The sequence below is a fragment of the Microcebus murinus genome, chromosome 20, assembly GCF_040939455.1.
Source record: "Microcebus murinus isolate Inina chromosome 20, M.murinus_Inina_mat1.0, whole genome shotgun sequence".
Classification (NCBI taxonomy): domain Eukaryota; kingdom Metazoa; phylum Chordata; class Mammalia; order Primates; family Cheirogaleidae; genus Microcebus; species Microcebus murinus.
In genome coordinates, this window is record NC_134123.1 from 34,980,562 (window position 1) to 35,005,077 (window position 24,516).

At 53.0% G+C, this 24,516-nt stretch overlaps 1 protein-coding gene across 5 annotated transcripts in view; it reads left to right on the forward strand.

Annotated features, from left to right (window-relative positions):
* The window catches only part of ZC3H18 (zinc finger CCCH-type containing 18), a 57,590-nt gene that overhangs the window by 17,046 nt on the left and 16,028 nt on the right, over positions 1 to 24,516 (forward strand). For 3 of the 5 annotated variants that reach the window (XM_012737143.3, XM_075995865.1, XM_075995864.1), the window contains 6 exons: positions 153 to 221; positions 9,525 to 9,673; positions 9,997 to 10,089; positions 10,871 to 11,028; positions 17,161 to 17,278; positions 18,786 to 19,054. In XM_012737143.3, coding sequence (XP_012592597.1) covers positions 153 to 221; positions 9,525 to 9,673; positions 9,997 to 10,089; positions 10,871 to 11,028; positions 17,161 to 17,278; positions 18,786 to 19,054 — 856 coding nt within the window. The remainder of the gene's footprint in view (positions 1 to 152; positions 222 to 9,524; positions 9,674 to 9,996; positions 10,090 to 10,870; positions 11,029 to 17,160; positions 17,279 to 18,785; positions 19,055 to 24,516) is intronic. The other 2 variants (XM_075995866.1, XM_012737134.2) reach the window with 2 other exon arrangements.

Genomic DNA, 24,516 nt, shown 5'->3' on the forward strand with positions numbered 1-24,516 from the left:
TTGATGTGCGGCAATAGTTTTGGCATTTTTCTTGTAATTCAGCATTTTCCTTGGACAGGTAGAAAGATATTTTTCTTTCTCTTGACTTTGCTCGGTGACCAGCCTGCCTGTGCAGTCAAAGCTCACAAGAGCCTCCTGTACTTCTTTTCCAGATGGGCCACCATTGTCCACTCTTCCTCCACCAATACCAAATTCCATACCATTCAGAGGCCAGGTTAAAGGTACAAAATATGCTATATTCACTCTCTTTAGTACCTTAAAGTCTCTGCTCCAGAGGCCAGACTTCCTTCTCCTGGATCCAGACACGGCTGTGAAGCCGGAAGGGAAGGGGGGTGGGGGTCAGAGAGCTGTCCCGGGCCTTCTTCCTTAGAGGCGCAGACCGAGCCGAGCCGTGGCGTGTGCTCAGGAGGGGGCAGGCGTGGGGCAGGTGGGGGCCATCTTTCGGAGGGGCCACACTCTGCATCCTGGGTGGCCCTGCAGAGCCTGCAGCAGGGCGGCTGGGGGAGCCCGCGAGCCATCACGTGACGATCATCACAGTCACCCTGGGAAAGCAGAGAAAGTAAATCGTTGCGGTTCTTACCGAAGTGTCAATATCTGAGAAAACAAATGTGAGCAGGAGGCATGGGAGTAAGTGCCGTCAGCCCCTCTCACAGATTTCTGTGTCAGAGTGTTGGAGACAGATTTGCACACGCGCATTTGCAGCTGTTTCGAGTCAGCACTGACCCGTGCACACAGTGCTCTGTCTCTGGAGCAGTGCGACTCCAAATGCGGCTGGCCCGGTGGCACTGGTCTGACGAGTCCCATGGCAGAGGCAGCGGCGGTCACCACCTGTGCACCAAACTCCAGACCAGGAAGGAGCCTGAGGCTCGCACCGATGACCCACCCAGAGTCAACAACAGAAGCACAAAGCGAGAAGTGAGGTCGTTGCTGGGACTGCAGATTCAAGTCCCGGGAACCACCTTGACGGCCGAGGACAGGACTGCTGTCTGCATGGATGTCACTTGGAAGTGATGTCAGAGTGGGAAGCTGGTGCCCCCAGGGCTAGGCTGAGTCCTGGGCCCGGGTTTCGGGGAGTGAGGCGCAGTGCGGGGGCTCCTGCAGCTGGGAGCTGGGAGCTAGAGTGAGTGGCTTCCGCAGCTTCACTGGGCACGAGCAACAGCTTGTTCCAGGAGTGTTTGTGAATGTCACCACTCCCCTGGTACTGTGTGTTACTCTGTGGAGTGTGTGATGTAGCACATAGGGACATGGCCGAACCTTCCAGTTTCCTAGATCATGTCTCCTGCTTTTGCTTGGTTCTGAGAAATTTGGATGTAAATACTTTTGCATACCTGTAGTTTATAAGCTTGGTGTTAAATTGAGATGAATCAGTTTATGATCCGTCCAATAACAGAGAAATTACTTTAAAAATAAGGTGAAGTTTGTCACAGTGGCGAGTATGTGGAGACACTGGAACCGTCACACACCGCTGTGGGAATGTAAAATGATGCAGTTTCTTTGGGGGACAGTCTGGCTGTTCCTCAGAGGTGAAGGGTAGAGTTACCGTGTGACCCAGCAGTTCCACTTCAGGTGTGTGTCCGAGAGGGACGATAACACGTATCCACTGAAGAAGCTGTGCACACATGTTCATGGGAGCCAAAAGGAGGAGATAACCCGGGCGTCCTAAACGGATGATGGGTGAGTACAAGTCGGTCTCCCCGCACAGCAGTCTCATTCAGCCACAGGGAATGAAGTTTGGACACATGCTACACACTCGAGGAGTCTTGACGTGACGCTGAGTGACAGAAGCCAGACACACACTGCATGATTCCATTCGTGGGAAGCGTCCAGCACAGGCACATCCCTAGCGACAAAAAGTAGATTAGTCATTGCCTGGGCTGGGGGTGGGGAGTGACAGCTGTTGAGTACAGGGTTTCCTTTCTGCGGTGATGGAATGAATGTTCTAGAACTAGATAATGGTGATGGTTGCACAACTTCATGAATACACTGAATTGTACACAATAATGGGAGTATTTTATGGTATGTGAATTGTATGTTTTTTTTTGTTTTTGAGAAGGAGTATTGCTCTGTCCCCCTGGGTAGAGTGCAGTGGCCTCAGTCTAGCTCACAGCAACCTCAAAACTCTTGGGCTCAAGCCATTCTCTTCCCTCAGCCTCCCAAGTACCTGGCACTACAGGTACACACTACCACGCCCAGCTTATTTTTGTATTTTTAATAGAGACAGGGTCTTGCTCTTGCTCTAGCTGGTCTTGACCTGGCCTCAGGCAGTCCTTGGCCTCCCAAAGTGCTGGCATTGCAGGCACAAGCCACTGAGCCCTGCCTAAAAATTCTTTCTTCACAAGTTCGTTAGCTTTATTTCTGTGACAGTTGTGGTCTATCGACTTATCTTCTGATTGCCTGTTAGACGTGTTGGTGTTCGTGTCCCTTGACAGCAAAATGTGCTAGGGACACAGCTTGTAAATACTTTAAAGCATCAATACTTTTTTAATGGTATTTTTTATCTCTCATCTTTTTTGAATCATCAAGATACAAAGTTCTATCCACAAAGGAATAAATAGCATTTTTTAAAAACTATCCTACTTTGGGTTTCTGCTTTAGCTCTCTGTGAACAAGCACCCACCTCATCCTTTCGGCCAGACCTTGTCTCTGCTCCCACTTTTTTTTTTTTTTTTTTTGAGACAGAGTCTCGCTTTGTTGCCCAGGCTATAGTGAGTGCCGTGGCGTCAGCCTCGCTCACAGCAACCTCAAACTCCTGGGCCCAAGTGATCCTCCTGCCTCAGCCTCCTGAGTAGCTGGGACTACAGGCATGCACCACCATGCCTGGCTAACTTTCTACATATATCAGTTGGCCAATTAATTTCTTTCTATTTGTAGTAGAGACGGGTCTCAATCTTGCTCAGGCTGGTTTCGAACTCCTGACCTCAAGCAATCTGCCCCCCTCGGCCTCCCAGAGTGCTAGGATTACAGGCGTGAGCCACCGCACCTGGCCTCCCACTTTTTTTAAAATCGTGGTAAAATACCATTTTAAAGTATGCAGTTGAGTGTTATTAAATACATAACCATTTTTAAGTATACAATTGAGTGTTATTAAATACATTCATATTGTGTGACCATCACCAGCATCCATCTCCAGAACTTTCTCCAAGTTGAGAAACTGAGCCTCTGTACCCATCAAACAGCAATTTCTCATTCTCTCGGCCCCGGCCCTGGCCCCTGGCACCTGCCATTCTGCTTTCTGTCTCTGCGCATCCTGACTGCTCTGGGGACCTCACGTAAGTGGAATTGTACAACATTTGTCCTCATGTGATGGCTTCTTTCACTTAGTGTGGTGTCTTCGAGATTCGTCCATGCTGTAGCTTGTGTCAGAATGTCCTTCCTGCCGGGCGCAGTGGCTCACGCCTGTAATCCTAGCTCTCTGGGAGGCCAAGGCGGGCGGATTGCTCGAGGTCAGGAGTTCGAAACCAGCCTGAGCAAGAGCGAGACCCCGTCTCTACTATAAATAGAAAGAAATTAATTGGCCAACTAATATATACAAAAAATTAGCCGGGCATGGTGGCACATGCCTGTAGTCCCAGCTACTTGGGAGGCTGAGGCAGGAGGATCCCTTGAGCCCAGGAGTTTGAGGTTGCTGTGAGCTAGGCTGACGCCACGGCACTCACTCTAGCCTGGGCAACAAAGCGAGACTCTGTCTCAAAAAAAAAAAAAAAAAAAAAAAGAATGTCCTTCCTTTTTAAGGCTGAGGGACACTCCACTGTGTGGACAGACCGCCTCACCTTTACCCGTGCCCCGGCAGTGGGTCTTGGGCCGCAGCAAACACGGGAGCACACACGTCTCCTCGAGACCAGCACTCTGTGCCGAGCACGCGCCCGCGCCCAGGAGTGGAACTGCTGATCACGTGGAATTGAGGAATTGCCAAGTCGTTTTCCAAACAGTGCGTCATTTACATTCCCGCCACAGTGCACAAGCTCTCCGGTGTCTCTGCGTCCTTGCCAACACGTGGTGTTCTCTGTTCTTTTGATGGTAGCATCCTAATGGGTGTGAGCTGGTATCTCAGTGAGGTTCTGGTGTGCATTTCCCTAATGCTTAGTGATGTCAAGCGTCTCATCTTTGCTTGTTGGTCGTTTGTAGACCTTCTTGCAGAAAGGTCTTTTGCTCATTTTTTAGTCCCTGCGTTCTCTTTAGTGCTTAAAGCAGCAAGTCTCCAGGTGTGGTCTGTGGACCCCTGGGGGTCCTTGAGACTCTTGCAGGGGACCCTAAAGTCTAAACTGTTTTCACAATAGTAGTCAGACTGTCCTAGTAGTCAGGTGTTCACCACCATGCATTCCATTTTAAAATGCCAGTTATGGCTGGGCTCCGGCTCAGGCCTGTCATCCCAATACTTTGGGAGCCCAGGAGTTTGAGAGCAGCCTATGCAACATAGTGAGATCCAATCTCTACAAAAGAATTTTAAAATTAGCCCGGCATGATGGCGCTCGCCTATAGTCCCAGCTACTCTGAGGCAGGAGGATTGCTTGAGCCCAGGAGTTTGAGGTTGCTGTGAGCTGCAATCATGCCATTGTACTCTAGCCCAGGTGACAGAAACCCTGTCTCAAAAAATAGAATGCCAGTTTCACCTGATGTCTGTGACATAGCGGTAGGAGTTAGAATTTAATTAAATCTTATACTTGAGTACAGGTCTCTCAACAAAGCCAACTGTGGAAGTATAATTTACATGCCATGAAATTCACCCATTTTAAGTGTACAATTCAGTGACTTTTAGTAAATTTATAAAGTTGTGCAGCCATCACCACAGTCCATTTGTGGAGGGTTTCCATTACCCCAGGAAGAACCTTCTCTATGGCGGTCCCCTCCTATCCACAGGACATGTGCCAGGACCCGAGTCAGCTTCTGGAACTCTGAAACCGTGGGGCGTGCCCAGCGTGTTTTCACCTGTGTGCACACCTGCGATAAAGCTTAATGTCTGACTGAGGCACAGTGAGGAGTAGTGACAGTGGCACAATACAGCAGTGATGGCAACAGGCTGTAACACAAGGCACGGGCTGTGTCTCTCTCACCCTTCTTCCGACGGCGAGGTGGGAGTGCGATGAGGCGAGGGGTGTGCGGTAGGCGTTGTGACATGGCATCTGGCTGCTCTCAGCCTTCTGAGGACACGTCGGAAGGACGGTCATCTGCTTTGGGTGATCCTGTACCGTGGAGCCATGACAAGGAGCACAAGCCATACCTTGACCTGGTAACTGAGATGGCTGTTGAGTGACTAACAGGCAATTCGTGCTATGCCAGTGGGTCTGCCGGACAAAGGGACAACTCTGTCCCAGGCAGGACAGAGTTGGATGGCGTAAGATTTTATGATGCTGCTCCGCACAGCATATAATTTAAAACTTATGAATTATTTATGTCTGGAATCACCCATTTAGTATTTTGGACCTCAGGTAACTAAAGCTGTGGAAAGCCCAGCAGCAGACTAGGGGTGTCACTGTACACACCCTCAGCATTCAGCAGGATGGGCGGCCAGAGACCATCGCCTGCGCTGGAGTCTGGTGGTCTTGAGGGGCAGTGGGTGTGTGAAGTCTGCGCTGCAGCTGGACCGCCACACTCTCTCCGCGGAACACGCATTCACAACTGGCAGACGTGCTGTGGGGACGCCAGCCTGGGCCTTGGCAGGAAGGAGGCGAGCCTGCCGCTGCGGTGAGAGCAACAGTTAGCACTGTTAAATGCGTGCTCTCCAGTGAAGACGCGACTTTTGGAAAATTTATATCTGCCACTGTGGGCTCAACAACTCCCCACTGTGTAATGACTTTTCCACATGACCACTGCAGGATATTTGTTACAAGATCACACGTGGGTAAAAGATCCATTCAAAGTTCAAGATAAACCTGTGGACTTTAGTGGACAGAGTTGAAAGAGCTGGGTGATGAGTTGGATTCCACGTGGCATCAAAGAAGAACATCCCAGAGTGTCTGAAAAGGCTAAGACGTGCCGCCTCCTTCCAGCTGCATCTCTGTGGGGCCAGATCTTCACCTTCCACCAAAAAAACCGTCCCAGCACAGTGAATGTGGACGCAGGTCTCAGAATCCAGCCGTCTCGTTCTGTCGTCAGCATCAGAGATACGCATCATTTAATTACTTTCTCATTCTAATACAGTAACTGTCAGTAGAAATAACCCATATAAACAAGGCTCTCTGGGTTGCTGAGGCCAAACTGTTAGAACCACTATTTCAAGTCTACCTTATTTACAAAGAACAACCCAGAAATTATTTCAATTCTTTCAGCTACTATAATGAGTGTATTCCTCAAGAGTTAAAAGTGTCTCTGAATCTCACTAGATGAAGCTGTGGTTTTCTGTGAGTTTCTGTCACAGTGGGGCAGGAGAGGAGATCTCTCTTGGGGTGACGTCACAGTGTGGTGGGGTGCAGGGCTCACTGAGTCTTCCGCCTGTTCGAATATAGATTGGTGGGTCTTAGGTTTGTCCTAAGATTTAATCATTAGATTTTTATATATTCTAAGTATTTGAAAACCATAAAGCACTTTAAACTTTATCTCGACTATCCTTCTTTTTATTACCTATTTTAAATTATTCTGATTCACATGAAAGGGGACCAAGAAATATTTAAATAAGACTATTTTATTAGAAATTCTTTGTTTAAAATTCTAGTATAAGCAGATGCTTTGTAAGGAAAATAGAGATTGTAAAATTATTTGGACCGTTGTAGTAGGACGCATGCACAATGGCAGTGCAGCTGTATAAACGTTAGCGCTGCGCTGCACTGATCACCAAAACAGCCAACACATCAAATGCTTAAAAATCTGGAAAGCAGGCCGAGGCGGGCGGATTGGTCGAGGTCAGGAGTTCAAAACCAGCCTGAGCAAGAGCGAGACCCCGTCTCTACTATAAATAGAAAGAAATTAATTGGCCAACTAATATATATAGAAAAAATTAGCTGGGCACGGTGGCACATGCCTGTAGTCCCAGCTACTTGGGAGGCTGAGGCAGCAGGATCTCTTGAGCCCAGGAGTTTGAGGTTGCTGTGAGCTAGGCTGACGCCACGGCACTCACTCCAGCCTGGGCAACAAAGTGAGACTCTGTCTCAAAAAAAAAAAAAAAAATCTGGAAAGCAGTTCTGGACCGGGCATGCTCGCTCACACGGGCCCCTGCTCTTGCCGATGTTCCCACGCTCGGAGAGGCGGGTTCTCCTGGGCGTTGGTCGTGTGTCCTATGCTGGATCAGGAGACTCAGCCGTCTCCGCAGTGGTCTCCTGTGTGTGGTTTCCCTGGTTTCCGCTGGGAGACCAGCTGTAGCTTTCTCAACATATATTGTATCTGTTTCACTGATACTGTTTCAGTTTATTGGTATTGAGCATGCAGGTTTCCTTTCTGTAAATACATTGTTTTACAGAAAACAAGTTTCAACACAGTATATAATGTGGCTGTGGGCCAGCAGAGGGGAGGGAGAAGATTGATTGATTGAGTCCAATAAAATGATACCTGCCTCTGGCAGAGAGCCAGGAGGCGTGGGGCAGGGAGGGTCCACGTGCCCTTTAGAGTAAGTATGTGGACACTTTGTATTTACATGTATTCCCTTTTTAAGTTTTTTTTATTATGAAATATTTTATATACATAAAATAATATAATGTTTAATAGGCATAAAGATTAATTAAAAGAATAAAACAATTGCTAATGTTCCAACCATCTAGTCAAGGAAAAGAACATTATCCTCCCCTTTGAAGCTCTGTGTGCTAACAAGAGCACTTAGGAATTTCAGAAGGGAAGAAACTGTTGTGTCACCCAGCTCCTGACAGTGTCCATCTCTCTTTCTCTGTCCCCTCGTGGCTGGGATCCAGGGCCTGTAGAGTCCTCACAAAATCGGCCTCGAGCCTTTTTCTCTGTCCTGTTAGAGCCACAGTCCACATACATTCTGTTTGAAGTTCCATTTAGAAGCAAAAGACCATTCAATTTTAAAACCAGAAGATCTTTATTTTTGCTTCTCTTTCCTGGAGATTTTTTCCTCTCTTTTTAAAATTAAACAAATTGCTCTTTTAAATTATGGAAGTAATGTGTGCTAACCAGGAAGTTAAGAAAACAAAAGATAAGATTTTTCCAGTCCCCACAATTTGGTATATATATTGTAATCTTCCAGACTTTTTTCTATACAGATAAGAGTTCGCCCTTAAAAAGGGGAATGGGATGCCTGCATGCCTGTCCCTCGCTGAGCCTGTGTCCCAGCTGTGCCCTCTGCCGTGGTGGCCAGGCCAGGACAGCACTCAGCAGGGACCTGCCCTGCACGTTCCCCGGCTGTTTGCCTCTGCTCACGTACCACGCACCTTGCTCCTCTTTCTCCCCCTGCCCCTGCGGAAAAGGTCTTCTTTGATAGTGGGCTCATAGGTGGTGTCCTGAAAGTTTTGCAGGTACAGAATAGAATGAAGAATAACAAAGGTCAACTCATCCACCACCCAGATACATTATGTTAGGCTTGAAAAATGAGAGAAGAGCTATGGTTTATATTGTTAATGCTTTCTTGTACTTGCAGATTTTTTTTTTTTTTTTTTGCAGTGAGTTGTGTTACTTTGCACAAAGCAGTGTTGAATACCACAGGAACATTCTGTGAGAGTCGAGTCGTGAAGAAGTCATGGTGTTCTGGACCTTTCTTTAGATGCGTGACTGCGTAGTCTTCTCTTTCAAACCTCTCTGAGGCCTTGGGGTTTCAAACCCCTTGTAGAATAACATTTCCCAACCTCCTTTGACTTGCATGTGATCTCTTAATCACCTTTAAGAATTTAAAAAATTATTTTGTCATTTTTGCATTCCCAGAAAAGCAATTTTAAGTATGTTTTATTTGATCATTTTGATCGATAATGCCATCATGTTGTATTGACTTGGTTTTAATGCAAGCTCAAGTGTTTATAATGTTTAAATATAAAATTTGGCTTTTTCCTAAATACCAAATGATTATTTCTGTTTACATTGTGTAAGGAAAAACATGATTTATTGAAAGACTTGCTCTCAAATGGAATATCATGTTTAGGACTGAATATGTATTTTTAAATGACTTAAACTCTATGTGCTGACCCATCGAAAATGTTTTTTCAAGCTACTTAGGTATGCCCCGTGCCATGTTTGCTTTTGAGCTGTGTGCACATATAACCTAGTCAAAAAGTCTTTAAAAAGTGGCTCGCTCACTGATCACGTTAAAACTTAGATATCTCGCGTTCTGTGCTGAAAAGTCAAGCTGTTTTCCTCTAATAATCCGTTGCCAAAGACAGTTTTTGACTGTTACTTGTGAACAAACTATAAAAGACCAATTTAAGTACCAGAAATGTCTTCAAGTGGCTTGGGAGGATTTTGACGAGAGAAACGCACTCGCGGGTAGGGCAGGTGACCCTGGCTGCAGCCCCCCGGCTCGGGGCCCCGCCGCTCAGTGACCCGAGACCGCGCGGCTGCGCTCTGCGCGTCCCAGACCCTCAGCACAGGCTGCGGCCCTCGCGCAGCCAGGCTCTCGGAGACCCTTTCTGACCTGACTTTTGTTTCCTTAGGGAACTGTACCTGGGGGATGAATTGTAGGTTTATACACCCTGGCGTGAACGACAAGGGGAACTACTCCCTAATCACCAAAGCCGACCCCTTCCCGCCCAACGGTGCCCCGCCGCTCGGACCTCACCCTCTGATGCCTGCCAACCCTTGGGTGCGTGGATGCCTCTTCTTCTCTCATCGCTAGCAGACCAGGCGCCAGGCTCGCCTGGTCCTCAGGCTGACGACAAACTGACACGCCCACGGAGAAGGCGTTTGTGCCTTGGGGGGGCTGCAGAGCCACCTTTCCCAGTGCTTTTCTTGTCCCCGTGTGGATGTGTAGTCCTAGACTGCCCAGGGGACAGGGAGGCTTTGCGAGGGGAGAGCAGGCCACGTGCGGCCAAGTTGTGTTTTAGTGGGTATTTTTACTGCCCCCTTTCTTTATAGATTTGAAGTTTTACTTGCCTTCTCAACTTTTCCCTTCTCATTTCTTAATAGGGTGGGCCAGTAGTTGACGAAATTTTGCCTCCACCCCCTCCAGAGCCCCCAACAGAGAGTGCCTGGGAACGAGGACTCCGGCATGCAAAGGAGGTAACCGAACTCTGCAGAAAACCTGAGGAGGAAGCACTAGTGGTGGTCCCCGCGCAGGGCTAGTGTTAGTTTGGTCCAGAGAACAATCATGGGCAGTTCAGGAAAGCCTCTGAAGTTGGAGGTCCATCTCTGTGGTTCCTTTTAAGAGGTAAAGAGTGGAGAGTGACTTCCACTGTCTTGGAGGCAGCCTAGGTCGCAGGCGAACCCCAGTAGGCCAGGGGGCCCAATCCAGTGCAGGGTCTTTATGTGGCTTGGTCAGCATTGGGCCACGCCCCGGCTGGTGCTGTCGCTCGGAGCCACCTCCCCGGAGTCAGGTGCGGCAGCCTGTGCGGTGCCCCAGGCCCACGCCCTCGGGCGCCCTCCCTGCCCGCCGCCTCACTCCAGGCCCCGTCTGGCCCTGGTGTCCCGGCTTAAGATCTGTGGCCCCGAGCTCACCACACCGGGCCCCGCCGGCTTCTGCCAGCTTCTCTCCTGGGGGATGACAGACAGTGCTCCCTCCTCGCTCCCTTTGCCGCTCGTCCCTGCACTCAGTCCTCCCCGGCGGGTGCCCGTGGGGCTCCACGAGTGCTGGCAGGAGGGGGGAGCTCCCCCTGCCTTGCGTGAGCGCGGGGCGGCTCTGTGCAGACAGGTGCAGACTCTCTCCCTCCCCAGGGCACGCGGGCCCTGTGTCCGCCCTGCGCGCGGCGCTGCCCCGGCCAGTCACGAGGTTCCCCGTGTGCCTCCTCATGGCTGCACCGAGTGTTCTGACTCCGTGTTGACTTCTTTCTTCTTACGATGGTAGGTTTTAAAAAAATCAACCATTCGAAAAGAACAGGAGCCTGATTTTGAAGAGAAAAGATTTACAGTGACCATTGGTGAAGATGAACGGGAGTTTGACAAGGAAAATGAAGTTTTCCGAGATTGGAATTCTCGGACCCCGAGAGATGTCAGAGATACCGCGTAAGGAATGGCCCTTCCCCTCCCCCTCCCTCTGGAAAGAGAACCGAGGTGTCCCCGTGTGAGGCCCTGCTATGGAGTGGGCAGCCACAGGCCGGTCCCCAGGCACACTCGGGGCTCACGCCGTCCACTCTAGTTGGAGTGCAAATGACATTCCTGACTCTCTTCTGGCAGCTGCTTGTCTCGGTGTTTTGCTTCTGTGAAGGAAATGTTTTAGCTCTGTGCCATGGCCATGTCACCGGGGGCGTGCTCGTGGCGGTTCCTGTAAATTCTGAGGGTCTTTGCAGCTGTCTCTGAACCCCCTAGAGCCCCACAAGTCTGTCTCTGGCTCCCCACCCTCCCCATTCACTGTGGTGCAGGAGTGGCCTCTTCATGGCAGCTGCTTCCTCTGTTGTCTCTCCTCCCAGACATTGATTGCTGGTCTGTAAAAAAATAATTACTGAAGTAGTGCACCGGGTTGAAGAGCGTAAGTCAGATCTATACCAATTATGTGGCTTAAAAAGGGCTGTTCCCCTCTCCCCGCTCCTGTCCCCCAGGGTGAAACAGGGCTTGTGGAACTTGCCTTCAAGTGTCTGCCCGCGGAGCCAGCCAGCTGTGGGTGCAGGTCACAGGAACTGACTCTGGATCCAGTTGGTGATCAAGGCTGGCCCTACCATTGTTCTTAGTCTTACAGCGACAGTTTGTGCATTTGCGTTTGCTGTTAGGAGGTTGCGGTCACTGTGCTTTCTGTCTGAAATGACAGCAAAAAGCACAGAATAATGGAAGGCATGCAACGCTTGCATTTTAGGACATGATCACAGTGACATGGCCCTACAGGCCCTCCCAGGGCAGGGTGCTCCCCGGGCTTTCTGCCCATACAGGGTGAGGATGAGGCCTAGTGCTCCACACCTGCTGTAGCAGGTGGTACCTCAGAGGTTGAAGGGATAGAAATTTAAAGATGTAGCTAAAACGTGTATGTTGTCTAGTTTAATTCCATGTGGACAGTGTCCGATCACAGGAGGGTTGCAGTCAGGACAGTCTGGGCTCTGCCACCTGCAGGATCTCGGGGACGTGCCCCGGTGTGCCAGAGATTTCACGTTAGATGGGGACGATCCCGTCCTTCCTGCCTCGGAGGGTGTTCGCGTCCAGGAGCTGGTGCGTGCAGAGCCCTGTGAGAAGCACAAGGTGCTCTGAGCGTGTGCGGTGGTTCGAGTGGGGAAGGAAAGGTGTTGGAACTTTGGGTTGATGCTTGACACCTTCCTCCAGTTTCCGTGGCCGGGGCAGAGCTGGGAAGTGACCCTGGCAGGAAGTGGATCCATGGGGTCTGAGGTTTGTGCAGCGCCCTCTGCATGCACACTGGGCACAGCAGCTGTGGTCGCAGAAACAAGTGTCTTTAGTCCTGTGCTCGTGTTCTGGTCCCAGGTGACAGAAGCTTGCTGCTGGCTCCCCACCTTCTCACCCGGGAACGGGTGTCTACACTGCAGGGCCCTCGAATTCTAAAGCCTCTGCAGATAGGGCTGAGAGCCAGGTTTTTATTTGTGTTTTATTTTATTTTTTTAATATCCTGTGTGCAGTAGAGTTAACCTGGGGGTTTTTGTGCCGGGCCCCACCCCAGACCCGGTGAGTCAGGACCTCTGGTTCAGGGCGGGGGTGCATGTGGCTGTGGGAAAGCACTCCGGCTGTTTCTGATGGGCACTGCAGGAAGGGTCCCGGCAGGACGTAGAGACTACCTGGAGATTTTAACAGAGAGTGCCTTACAGGTAGATGGGCCATCTTACAGGTAGACGTGTGGACGAGGTGGCTGCAGAGGTGAGAAGAAAGCACCGCTGTGTGGCGGGAGCCAGTGCAGGCTGGCACCGTTAGAACTTAGCGGGGAGTTGGGGAGCTGGGACTCAGAACGGAGCGAGTCCCTGCTCACCCAGCCTGCGGACATACCCCTTGATCTTGTTCCCTGATGGTGAGCTTAGAGTGTGGAGACGCTGAATAGTTGTCACATAGAGCCTCCTTCCCGTCACAGGGTGGAGCTGGGAACGTCATGGTAGAATCGTGCCTGTTCGAGAGCGCTTGAGGAAATATTCTGAGACACAGCGTAAAGGACAAGAACGCTGACTTTTGTTTATCCCTCTGTGGGGATTCTTCTGCAGCTCACCCAGCAGGATCACCTAGTGAAAACAGTGCTCTGCTGGTGCCGTGTCCTCTACCTCAGGCACTGTGTTCAGACACCGTCTGACAGGAGAAGCCTTGTGCACACAACACACTCGGAAACGTCTCTGCGCAGGGCTGCTGGGGACGCTGTTCCCAGCCCGGCAGGCGCGTGATCCCGAAGCCTGCTCAGGATGTCGCCCGTGAGGAGCACTATCACGGTGGTAGCAGCTTGTTCAGTCAGGAGCAGACCATTAGGCAACACGCCCGGGGCCTAGGACTGCCCTGGCCAACTCCTAAGTCACGTCTGCACAGCCCAGATGGTGGCCCAGCGCTGCTGTTCTGAAGGCAGGATGCAGACTTCTTTTCTCTTGGAGAATAGTAGGTCACTCGGAGAAACCAGAACGGTGGTTTTCAGCAGGCACGTACCTTTCATCAGATCCTGGCTCCGCCACGTGCTGGCTGAGCACCTCGTTGTCCCAGACACTGAGCTGAGAAAACACCAACCCTCTGCCACAGAGAGACAGGCTCAGCTCTCCTGCCCACAGAAAGATGGGACAGCCCCCCCAACCACAGAAAGATGGGCCCAGCTCTCCCGCCCACAGAAAGACAGGGCCCAGCCCCTTCCATCCACAGCCAGGGCACAGGCTTGCTTCTCTGTGCTCATACCCACTGCCAACTAGCACACCGCCTGGCTTGATTAAAAGTTCGCTGAGCTGAGTCGTGCCTCCCCTGCTATAGGAGAGGAATTGGATGTGGTTTCAGTCTGTCGTCGGATACGCAGGGTCTCTAAGCCCATCTCGCACAGCAAGAACTCACGCTTGCTGACTCGTTTGTTTATTGCATGGGGTTCATACCCTTGTACTGGTGCCCTTGTGAAGCCCCAGTGTTCCCAAGAAGGAGGGGTTGGGTTGCTGGGAGTGTTAGGCCTACCCTGCATGTGGGGGAACCCACCTGACCCTTCCTCCCCACCTTGGGCCCCTGCAGCAGGCAGGGCCGGCAGGGAGCACAGCCCCCCTCCGCCAGGCTCTGGGTTAGGGTTAGTACAGTTCTGACCTTAATCATGTAAAGAAAGGCAAGTTTCATTTCATGGACTAACATTTCATAAACCATAGATAAAAAGTAAACGATAGTAGATGTTTTAGAACTTTCCTAGTGTTATCTTCTGAGCCTCAGTTTCCTCATCTCAAATGAAATGGTTAAACTAAATAATCTCTACGCTTCCAGCTCCAAAATTCTAATTCTTCCGCGTTCTTTTCTCCTGCCACGCCTCTCCCTGGGGAGCTGTAGAGAGAAGCCACCTCCCCCACACCAGGTGGCTATGTCCCGTGGTTCCTCCTTGGCCAGGACCTCGGGGCTTTCTCTCCAGTGAGGGGCAGGTCTGCTCTATGGGCCAGTGCCAAGTGTGACACTGCCCGGATCTCTGGGGACGTGAGGCATCTGCGGTGGCACCTGGTGTGCGCTGGGCGCTGTGCCCTGCTGGTTAGGGAGTCACTGACCGCACAGCCCTCCGACGGGCAGAGGCCAGCTTGACCACAGAACCCTTTTCCCAGAAGGCCTGTCAACGTCTCAGACTCCCTAGAACACTCTGGGAAGTGTTTGTGCAGACTGTGATACTGCTCGGTAGGATTTATTTTAAAATTAAATGCGTTAAACAACTACCGTCCAAATTAATTTTCAATGTTTTCCAGAATTTTTCGAGGCGGTGCCGAGGAGTTGGTTGTTAGCATGGTTGCGTTTCACTATGGCGTGTTGACGTGTTCCCCTAGAAGGGGCCCTGCTGGGCTGGCGGTTCCCGGGAGCTGGCCTGAGGAAACTCGGGAGCTCCGGCTCTGTCGGCTGCCCGTGTCTGACTGGCCTGGCCTGTGACTTCGAGAAATCTGGCAGGAAAGAGGCTGTTTCCATTTGGCTTAATCTCAGTTTCCCAAAAACGAATGTGCTGGCCCAGCCTCCCTGCCAGAGAGCAGGGAACCCTCTGGGAAGGGGTTCTGGAGTCTCACTGAGTGTGTGTACCACTGCAGGCCTCTGCAAATATTTACTGATTGTTGCGATTAAATATTACTTGAGAAGTGTGCCGGTGAGGCTGCTGGAACAACATCTGGAAGTTTGGAGTGAGCAAAGCCTGTGCCCTTTGGCAGAGCCGGATTTGGGTCCGTCTCCTTGTTGGAGGCATTGCAGTCCTGAGGAGAGACTTCCCAGAAAGCAGCCAGACTGGGCAGGCAGACGGGTGACAAGATGGCCTGGAGGGTGTCCCACAGCCACCAGGGCCGGGCCTCAGATTCCCGCCCAGTCCACCCAGTGGGAAGACCTGGTCTGGAGCCAAGAAATCCCCTGGGGCCATCTGCCACCAGCCTGGCGCGCCCTCCCTCCCTGCCCCACCGGGAAGGAGGAGGGAGGTGTGGGCCCCGCCGGGAGTTCAGAGCAGACTCCCTCTGTCCCTGGGCAGGAGCCGGTGGAGGCGTGTTACGTGGGGTGGGTCCTGGCCTGGCCTTCCTCCCAGTAGCTGGTCAGTTGTCCCCCATTCAGTGAAGAGCACCCTTTGCCCTGTGACGTGCCACCATCGTCGTATGTGCTTGGCTCTGCGTAGGCTCCTGCTGTCTTGCACGGGCCGTTTGTTTCTTCCTGTGCCACGGTGACGCTACTGTAATTATATTGGCTTCGCAGGATGTTGTAACATCTTGGGGCATTTCTCTTCTGGGGCTGTCTTGGCTGGTCTTTGGGGTCCGATTTTCCATGTGAACTTGGGTGTCGACCTGTCTGGCTCCATAAAGGAGCTTGTTGGTGTTTTTACTTGAGATTGCCTTAAATTTATAAATAACGTAGCAAGAACTGATTTGTTGCTGATGCCGGGCCACCCTGTCCCAGAGCAAGGGATGTCTCCTTCATTCACACGGGCTTTGTGTCTTTCAGGGTTAGGCCCTGTGCATTTCTGGTTCGATGTAATTTATTCCTGAGTGCTTTTTTTTCTTTCGTGCTGTTGTAAGCGAGGTGTGCCCTACTCTGTGTGTCCTAACTGGCTGCTACGCGTGTGCATGCAGATGCTATTTTGGAGTGTGAATACTTTGTCCTTCTGCCTTGTGGGTCACTCGTTAGTGAGAGTTGGCTTCATTCACAAGTCTCCAGGGGTTCCAGTTACAGTGTCGTGTAATTCGCAAGTCAGGATAATTTTGCTCCTGTTTTTTCTTGTCCTCGTGCCTCTCTTGGGCCCTTCTTGTCCAGTCGAGCTGGCATTGCCCGCACACACTGGCTGGAGTGGTGGGGATGGCAGGTCTCCCACTTCCTGATCCGAGGGGACATCCCCCCCCCCATTTCCCCATGGAGTAAGGTGCTGGCTTCAGTTCTAAAGCATATAAATATATTTTCATGTTACGAATGAATCAATTCCTATTTTCTTGAGTATTTTTTGTTGAGAATGGGTATGGAGGCCGGGCACGGTGGCTCACGCCTGTAATCCTAGCACTCTGGGAGGCTGAGGCGGGTGGATCGTTTGAGCACAGGAGTTCGAGACCAGCCTGAGCAAGAGCGAGATCCCGTCTCTACTAAAAATAGAAGTAAATTATCTGGACAACTAAAATGTATATGTTAAAAAAAAAAAATTAGCCAGACATGGTGGCGCATGCCTGTAAGTCCCAGCTACTCGGGAGGCTGAGGCAGGAGGATCGCTTGAGCCCAGGAGTGTGAGGTTGCTGTGAGCTAAGCTGACACCACGGCACTCTAGCCTGGGCAACAGAGCGAAACTCTATCTCAAAAAAAGCAAGAATGGGTTTGGAATTTTTGTCAAAGATATTTTTGTCGTCTGTGAACATAATCCTGGGACTTTTTGGGTTATTGCTACATGTAGTGTATTAGTGGATTTCCTAACACTGACCCCCCTGGCATTCCTGGACTAAATCCCACCCACGGTGCGTTATTGTCTTGACGTGGCGCTGGCCTGCATCTGCTAATGTCTGACGTGATATTTTGCATTGGGATTCCTGAGTGATCAGATTTACTGTTTATTGGCTCTTTTTTCAGACTGGAGCCTTACGCGGACCCTTATTATGACTATGAAATAGAGCGGTTTTGGCGTGGTGGACAGTATGAGAATTTCAGGGTTCAATACACAGAATCAGAACCATACCATAATTACCGAGTAAGTATGCCTCAAACGCGCAGACCTTTTCATTCCAGTCTCCCCTTCCGTTCCTGGGGCTTCACGCGGGCCTGTGCTGTCAGCACAGGTGCTCGTTTCAAACCCAGACAGATTGCATGTGAGGACTCCCTCAGACCCACGGGTGACGTCTGTGGTCACTGGAACAGGGATTGTCCTGCGAGCTTTGTTCTTGCTGTGGTTTTTTTGAAATTAGTTTTCCCATAAAGTTATGAGGCAAGTTTCGAGGGAGTGTGTCTTGCTCTCCTCGGCTCTTTTGTGGTGACACTGGTCATTATCATGCTTGTTCTCGCCCGTTTAACTCAACCCAGCAAGTCTGACCTTGGGCCTGTCCCGCCCGATTGGTCCTACAGAAGGCGGCTCTGTGCTGGGTCTCCTCCCTCCCGGTCAGCAGCCCGAGCGCAGTGTGCTTACGGACCCCTGCTGCAGACCAGTCCTTCCTCGCCTCTCAGGGGTTGGCAGGGCTGCCCCCGGCACAGATCAGGAGGAGCAGCTGAGCAGTGTGTGCTGCGGCTGCTGGGACGGGTGTGAGTGCCCAGGAGCCCACGTGGTGGAGCGCGTGGAGAGAAGAGGCCCCTCGGTGCCAGAACCCCCGGGTGGGTGCTCCTGTGCTCCCCTGCCGTGCAGCCGCTTCCTCGGTCATGTTTGGGCTGCAGGGTCCTGGTCCTGGTCCCGGTCCCGGTCCCGGTCCCAGGCAGGGCAGCCTTGAAGGAGGAGAGAGCCCTGGGATTGCTCCCTGCCACGTCCCTCTCCTACTGCATCCAAGGGGAGCAGCTGGAGGGTGGGGGGGGGTGCACTCGGCATTTGCCCCTCTGTGGCCTAAAGCCTGAAGTCTGTCAAGTGCACCGTGATTGGACGTTTTTTGGTTTTGGTTTTAACTTTGACTATTAGAGCAAATGAATAAATCAGAGCAGAGGAGTCATTCAAACCCGTGTTGGAGGATGGTGTTAGAAAACAGGAGCGACTCTTTAAGTGAGGTGCTCCGTGGGCACCTGCCCCTCAGGGACAGCTCGCACCCTTCGTCCTGCAGACAGGGCCGAGTCCAGGCGAGTGTGGGGGGCGGCCCAGGCCGCACACGGAGAGCTGCCTTTCCGGTTCATACCGGCCTGTGGCTGCAGAGTTTGGGGTTTTTTTGCTTGTTTTTTAGTGGCCGGGGTCTCACTCTGTCGACAGGCTGGGGTACAGTGATGCCATCACAGCTCACTGTGGCCTTGAACCCCTGGCCTCAAGCGATCCTCCGCCTTGGGCCCCCAGAGCACTGGGATGCCACACAGGCCCACCGGAGGGGCCAGAGGTCTCCTGGAGTCAGTCTGGTGTTAGTTAGGCTAGCGGTTGTGGTTGGGACGTCACTTTTAGGTTGTGTCTGGCTCTAATTTGGCATCTGCCTGTGTTTTAACTGAGAGTGCTCCCCGCCCCCGCCCCTCCCCGCCCTGCCCACCTCCCCACGCGTGCTCCAGTCATGCTCCTGTGTGTTTGGCTTTTTAACAAGGAAAGGGAGCGCGAGCGCGAGAGAGAGAACAGACAGCGCGAGCGGGAGCGCGAGCGGGAGCGGGACCGCGAGCGGGAGCGCCGGCAGAGGGAGCGCGAGCGCGAGCGAGAGCGGGAGCGCGACAAGGAGCGGCAGCGGAGGAAGGAGGAGTGGGAACGAGAGCGGGCCAAGCGCGACGAGAAGGACCGGCAGCACCGCGACCGCGAGCGGGAGAAGGAGCGGGACAAGGACAAGGAGAAGCCCAGGCCCCGCTCACCACAGCCACCAAGGTAGGCCCGGCTTCCTGGCCAGGCCCTGCTGCCCTGCGCTCGGGCCAGAGACCCATGCGCCAGGGCCGAGCCCGCGGCCCAGACCCAAAGGTCTCCAGCGCTTTCTGCCCTGCTCCGTGCGGCCGGCCCTCACCCGGGTCGGCCCCCTGGGGAGAGGGCTCACGCTCACAGTCGACTCTGATGCACTTTGGCGAGTCCGCGCACACCGTGTGCACAGTGTTACTGCCCTAAGTCAGGAGAGCTCTGGATTCCAGAGCACCGCTGGGCCCTGGCGCTCGGGTAAGGCCTCGGGCCCTGCCAGGGTCTGTGACGCTGGGCAGCTGGGACGCAGGCGGAGCGGCTGGGGCTTCCTGCGCTCTCTGCTGATGTGAGGGTGCTGCTGGTGGGCACAGCAGGGACCCCCACCAAAGGCCCAAAGCCGGGCCCAGGACAGCCTGTTTCTTTTCTTTCAAACGTGCTTGAATGTTAGAGCAGAAGGGTGGTCCTCACTGGAGAGTCAGAGAGCTGGATAAAGGCGTGTGTGTGTGTGTGTGTGTGTGTGTGTGTGTGTGTGTGTGTGTGTGTACGTGTGTACGGCTTTTCTGAGATACCGTTTATGTGCCTTGTAACCCATTCAAAGTGACAATTTGGTGGTTTTTAGAATAGTCACAGAGTTGTGTAGCCATCACCATGTCCAGTTTTAGAACACTTACTTTTATCTCCCAGAAAGAACCCTTTTCTCAGTTAGCAGTCACTCCGTTTTCTCCAGACCCCTCTGTCCTGCAGCCACCAGTCTGCTCTCTGTGTCTAGGACCTGCTGGCCAGGACATTTCCTAGAAACAGAATCACATGATACTTGGCCTTTTTTTGCCAGCTCTTCTTGCTGAGAGTAATGTTTCTAAGTTTCATCCTGTGGTAGCATGTGTCAGTGCCTCATTCCTTTCTGTGGCTGGGTGGAAAATTGCGTGGTAGGTCATGTTTTCTTGACCATTCATCCACCCATGGACATCGGGCCATTCTCACATTTTGGCTGTTGTGAATGTGAATGTTTCTGTGGACATACGCTTTTGTTTTCCTTGGGTGTACAGCTAGGAGTGGGATTACTGGATCCTGTGGTCACTGTTGTAACTACTTGAGGAGCTACCAGGCTGAGCCTCCTGCTTGAGGCCGGGGGTCCAAGACCTGAGCAACACAGCGAAAAGATCCGTCTCTACAAACAGTGAAATCAGTTGGGCGTGGTGGTGCCCTGTAGTCACACGTAGTAGGGAGGCTGAGGCAGGAGGATCGCTTGACCCCAGGAGTTGGAGGCCGCAGTGATCAAACCATTGCACTCCAGCCTACACAGCAGAGCAAGGGGGTCAAAGCAGCTCCCTCTCAGGAAGTAGTCCGAGATTATTCCAAGGCTCTTGGCTGCGTACGTGTTTTCTTAATTCATAAAAATCAGGTCTTACCTACACCTGCAAGTAGAGCTGGGCTCCTCGAGACCCCTGGTCGTGGACAGCAGCATGGCCAGGGCCACGTGGGGCCATACCTTGGAGGGGGCCACACTCCCCATGCAGCTCAGCGTGGGCCCCATCCTTGGCCCTAATGGTTTCTAGTCACGCTTCCCTTCAAGAGGGCTTTGGGGCTCTGGTCTGGGAGGGTTCGCCACCACCAGAGGGTGAACGCAAGCCCCTGGTCCCCTCATCTTGTCCACGTGACTGGGCCATCCTTTTCTTGTGCCCGGTGCATTTGTGAGTGGGTGCTTAGGCTCGTGGTCTGTCTGTGTGGGTTACGCGTGGCCACGGCGGTTCTTAGCTGTGCAGGGGCCGCTGTGACTTTCTATCCTCCGGATCTCCATGAATTGACATCTCCAAATGCACTGTTTTTTTCATACTCTCCTAACATTCAGCAAAGTAATGTTCTTAAAGAACATTAAAAATAAATCACACATTTTAGGTGTCTTGAATCTTCTTACGTTACAGTAGTCACTCTTTAAGGGATACTGGAGTTGATGTAGTCATCCGAACAGAAAAGCTGCTGTTGACTTCGACGTGGCTCTGTCTTGTTTGGCCTTTTCATGCCCTGTTTTGAAAGACCCCCTCCCCTACAGTGTCCCAAATCCCCCAGCTTGTGGACTCAGCCGTAGGGCCGCACCCACCCCGACCCCCCTGGGGCCTCTCCTGGGCAGACCCCTGTGTGTGGACGGGCTGCCCCTCGCCTCCGGGGCTTCACTCAGATCCCTGCACGCACAGATCTCCCCTCCGGCCTGTTCTCCCGCCCACGCATGCCTCTTAAGTGCGCGCCGTCCCTGCGGGCACGTCAGCACACACTCGCCAGCCTGTCTTGCGGCCCACTGCAGTCTCCGGTGCCGCCACAGAGCCCTGCCCGAGCTGGTGCTCACTGACACCCGAGTGCCGTCGGTAGTTTGGGGTTTGGTAGCAGCCTGCATTTTTACCTCATGTGACACAGCCAGGTGCCGTAGTATTGACACAATTGCAGATTGATTTTTGTAAGCAGAGCTAGCCCAGTCCACCTTCCGGATTGACAGAGCGGCACTTCCATGCCTGTCCAGATCCTTGGTCTGTGAAGCAGAGGCCCAGGTTGTGACGTCCAGGTCAAAGGTCAGTCTGCTGTGTAGCAGGTGTGTGAGTCCCATTAGTGCTTCAGTGGCTTAGGAACGTATTGACACTGGCCACAAACCTCCCTCTCCAGCCCCTACGAATGCATCCTCCTTGTTTCCAAGAAACGGTGGTGGGTGGTCTTCTGCGTCAGGTGTCTGTGTTTCAGCTCAAAGGTTTTATATTCAGGAGTTTGTGTGCTCTTAGCGGAGGTTTAGGGGACGGCCTCGCCCACAGCCAGGTGTCATTTCCCTGCTGTGGCCGCAAGGAGGCAAGGCGTGTGTGCGGCTCCAGCGTTCCTCTGTGGTCCCAGTGCTGCTTGGCCTCTCCGGGAGGGGTGTGTTACGAATCCAAGAGTCCTTCAAAGGTGGTGGCACTTATTGGCTCCACACTGGGCAGCAGATCACCGACCGCAGCTCTGGACCCACAGACACTGATGGATTCTGACGGGATCAGTGAACGCTCAGATGCTCTCTGGTCTGATCTGAGCTCAGGCATGGTTCAGCAAACTCGGGACCAAATGGTTCTTCCTGAAATCGGACCCAGCTTTCATCACCAACGGGGCAGAGCCAGTCTCCCACCCTGTTTCCGACCTGGTTCATTTCCCTCCTGTTAGGCTCATGTCCCCTTTCTTAGCCCCTCAGAGCACTCATTTGTGCTCCTGTGGCCACCACCCACACACACACACACACACACACACTCTCTCTCTCTCTCTCTCTCTCTCTCTCTCTCTCTCTCTCTCTCTCTCCCCCCCCCCGGCCGCAGAACTGGGACTCTCGGCCGCCTTTGATCTCCAGTGGGCCTGGCTCCTGGGTGCTCGGGAGTCTCCAGTCTGTCTTTGATCACCCGAGGGAGCCCTGCCAGGCCCACTCCTGCTCGGAGGGCAAGGGTTTCGCCAGAGCAGAATTTCCAGCATGGAGCTCCTGCTTCCTTTTCCCTTGTCAGCCAGAACTGGTGTGACCGCTCTTTCCAGAGCAGCTGGACTCCCTGGCAGTAACATACGTGTGTGTGACCTCCCGGGTGAATGGCCTCGCCTGTGACGGGCTGGGAAATTTTAATCATCAGGTGGATAGAAAGAACTTTCCTCACCTGAAATAGGAGAATGATGTAATTTCATCTAGGGAGAGCCGCTCGGCAAGACTTTGCCTTCATTTGCTGAACAGAACAGCAAAGAAGGGTTCTGCGCAGGACAGCGTGGCGTCTGCGCGGGTGGTCGGCCTGTGCCAAGCAGCGCGCATGCTGGGTCGCTGTCCCCACGAGCCCCGCACGCCTGAGCGCTGCGTCCCCCTCGGCTTCAGGAGCGGGCGGTGTGGTCGTGCAGCAGGGCAGGCCGGGGGGGGGGGGGCACCAAGGTTGGGCGTCCTGGGCCAGGACCGAGGGCCTCTCCCGGGACGGGTCAGGATGGGAAGTGCCGCCCAAACTGTCTGAGTGGCCACTCAGCCCTCACCCCTGTCCTTTGGGGAGTCCCTTTTTCTTACCCAGCCTCACACCCCTCTTTTCCGAGGCGCTTCCTCCCCCGCTCAGGTGTTCCATGCGGAGAGGGGCTTGGCGCACTGTTGGAATCTGCCTCAGGATGTCCTGACCGGCGCTTTCCTGACCAGATGCGGTTGCCATGGTGTGGACTCGCATCCGTCTTTACGACGAACGCAGAACCTTCCATCCAGTTCTGTGAAATGCATCCACATAAGCAGGGGTAAATCCCCTTTGTGAAACCTGCTTCCAGTCCTCACAGCCGGGCCAGTGGCGTGCTCACAGTCAGGCCAGCGAGTGTGATGTCCCCCGGCTGGCGCGGGCAGGTGATGCAACCGTGCACACGAGCGTCACCGGGACCTTCCTGCACAGACTGCCTGGCTGCCTGTGAGCCGTTGGCACAGACGTCCAGGCGGATTCGTGCGGCTGTGCCGCCACAGGGCTGCATCGGGAGGCCGGGGAGGGCTCGCCCCGGGGCACACCTGGCCTTGGCACTCGCTCAGCCTGGCTCTTTGCTGTCGCTGAAGCCGCCCTCTTTTCCTGGTTGGTTCGCAGACGTCTGTGTCAGCGCCCTGTGTGAGCCCCTCACCTGCCGCTGGAGGCGCCCCAGGGGTCTCGGGGTCTCAGGCAGGGAGGGGGCCAGCTGGCTTAGCTAGTTTCTTCAAAGAGCCTCCCCCTACAGGGTGACAAACACAGTTTAGACTCACCTTCTGGGAAAGGGGCCGGTTAGGGTTAGGGTGTGATGCGCAGTAAGAGGCACTACGTGTGTGAGTGCTGCTGTTCATGTTTGTTCCATGCTGGGACATGTCTTACAGATGTGGGCATATCTGTGTGGCCCTTGGCCCAAGCTGTGGGGAAGTGCGACAGCCACTGGGGTCTGCTCTGGCTGGTCCGCTGAACTCCACTGTCTTTTCTGCAAGAAGTTAGCGTTGGGTTTCCCTCTGGCGACTCCTGGTTTCTTGAGTGCTGCCATCCTTCTTCAGCCCTGCCCGGCATGGCTGCCGTGTGTGCGTAGTTTCCTCACCTCCATTTCAGCGCCGTCCCCTGATGTCTTCCGGGAGTGGGGTCCATCCACGTCTGGGATCCGAATGTCAGGAGTCATGATGAATTGTCCTCCTGAGCGTGGCAGACACGCACCTCGTCCGGGACCCTCTGGGGCTGCCTTTGGCATCCTGAGGCCGTGGAGCGGCAGGTTGCTTGGGCGGCCTGCTCAGAACTTGCCAACGTGAGATTACCCGGTACTTGCAGTGCCGACTTTGGTTCAGTCATTGGTTTTCCTGTTACCACCGGAGAAACTTGACCTTTCTGATCTGTCGTTCTGATCTTTCCTGGGCCTTGCTTAGCTTCCTGGCTCTGAGAAAGCCGTTGTGCCCAGGGCATTTCCGAGGAAAAGTCAAGTTCCCCCGTATCCAC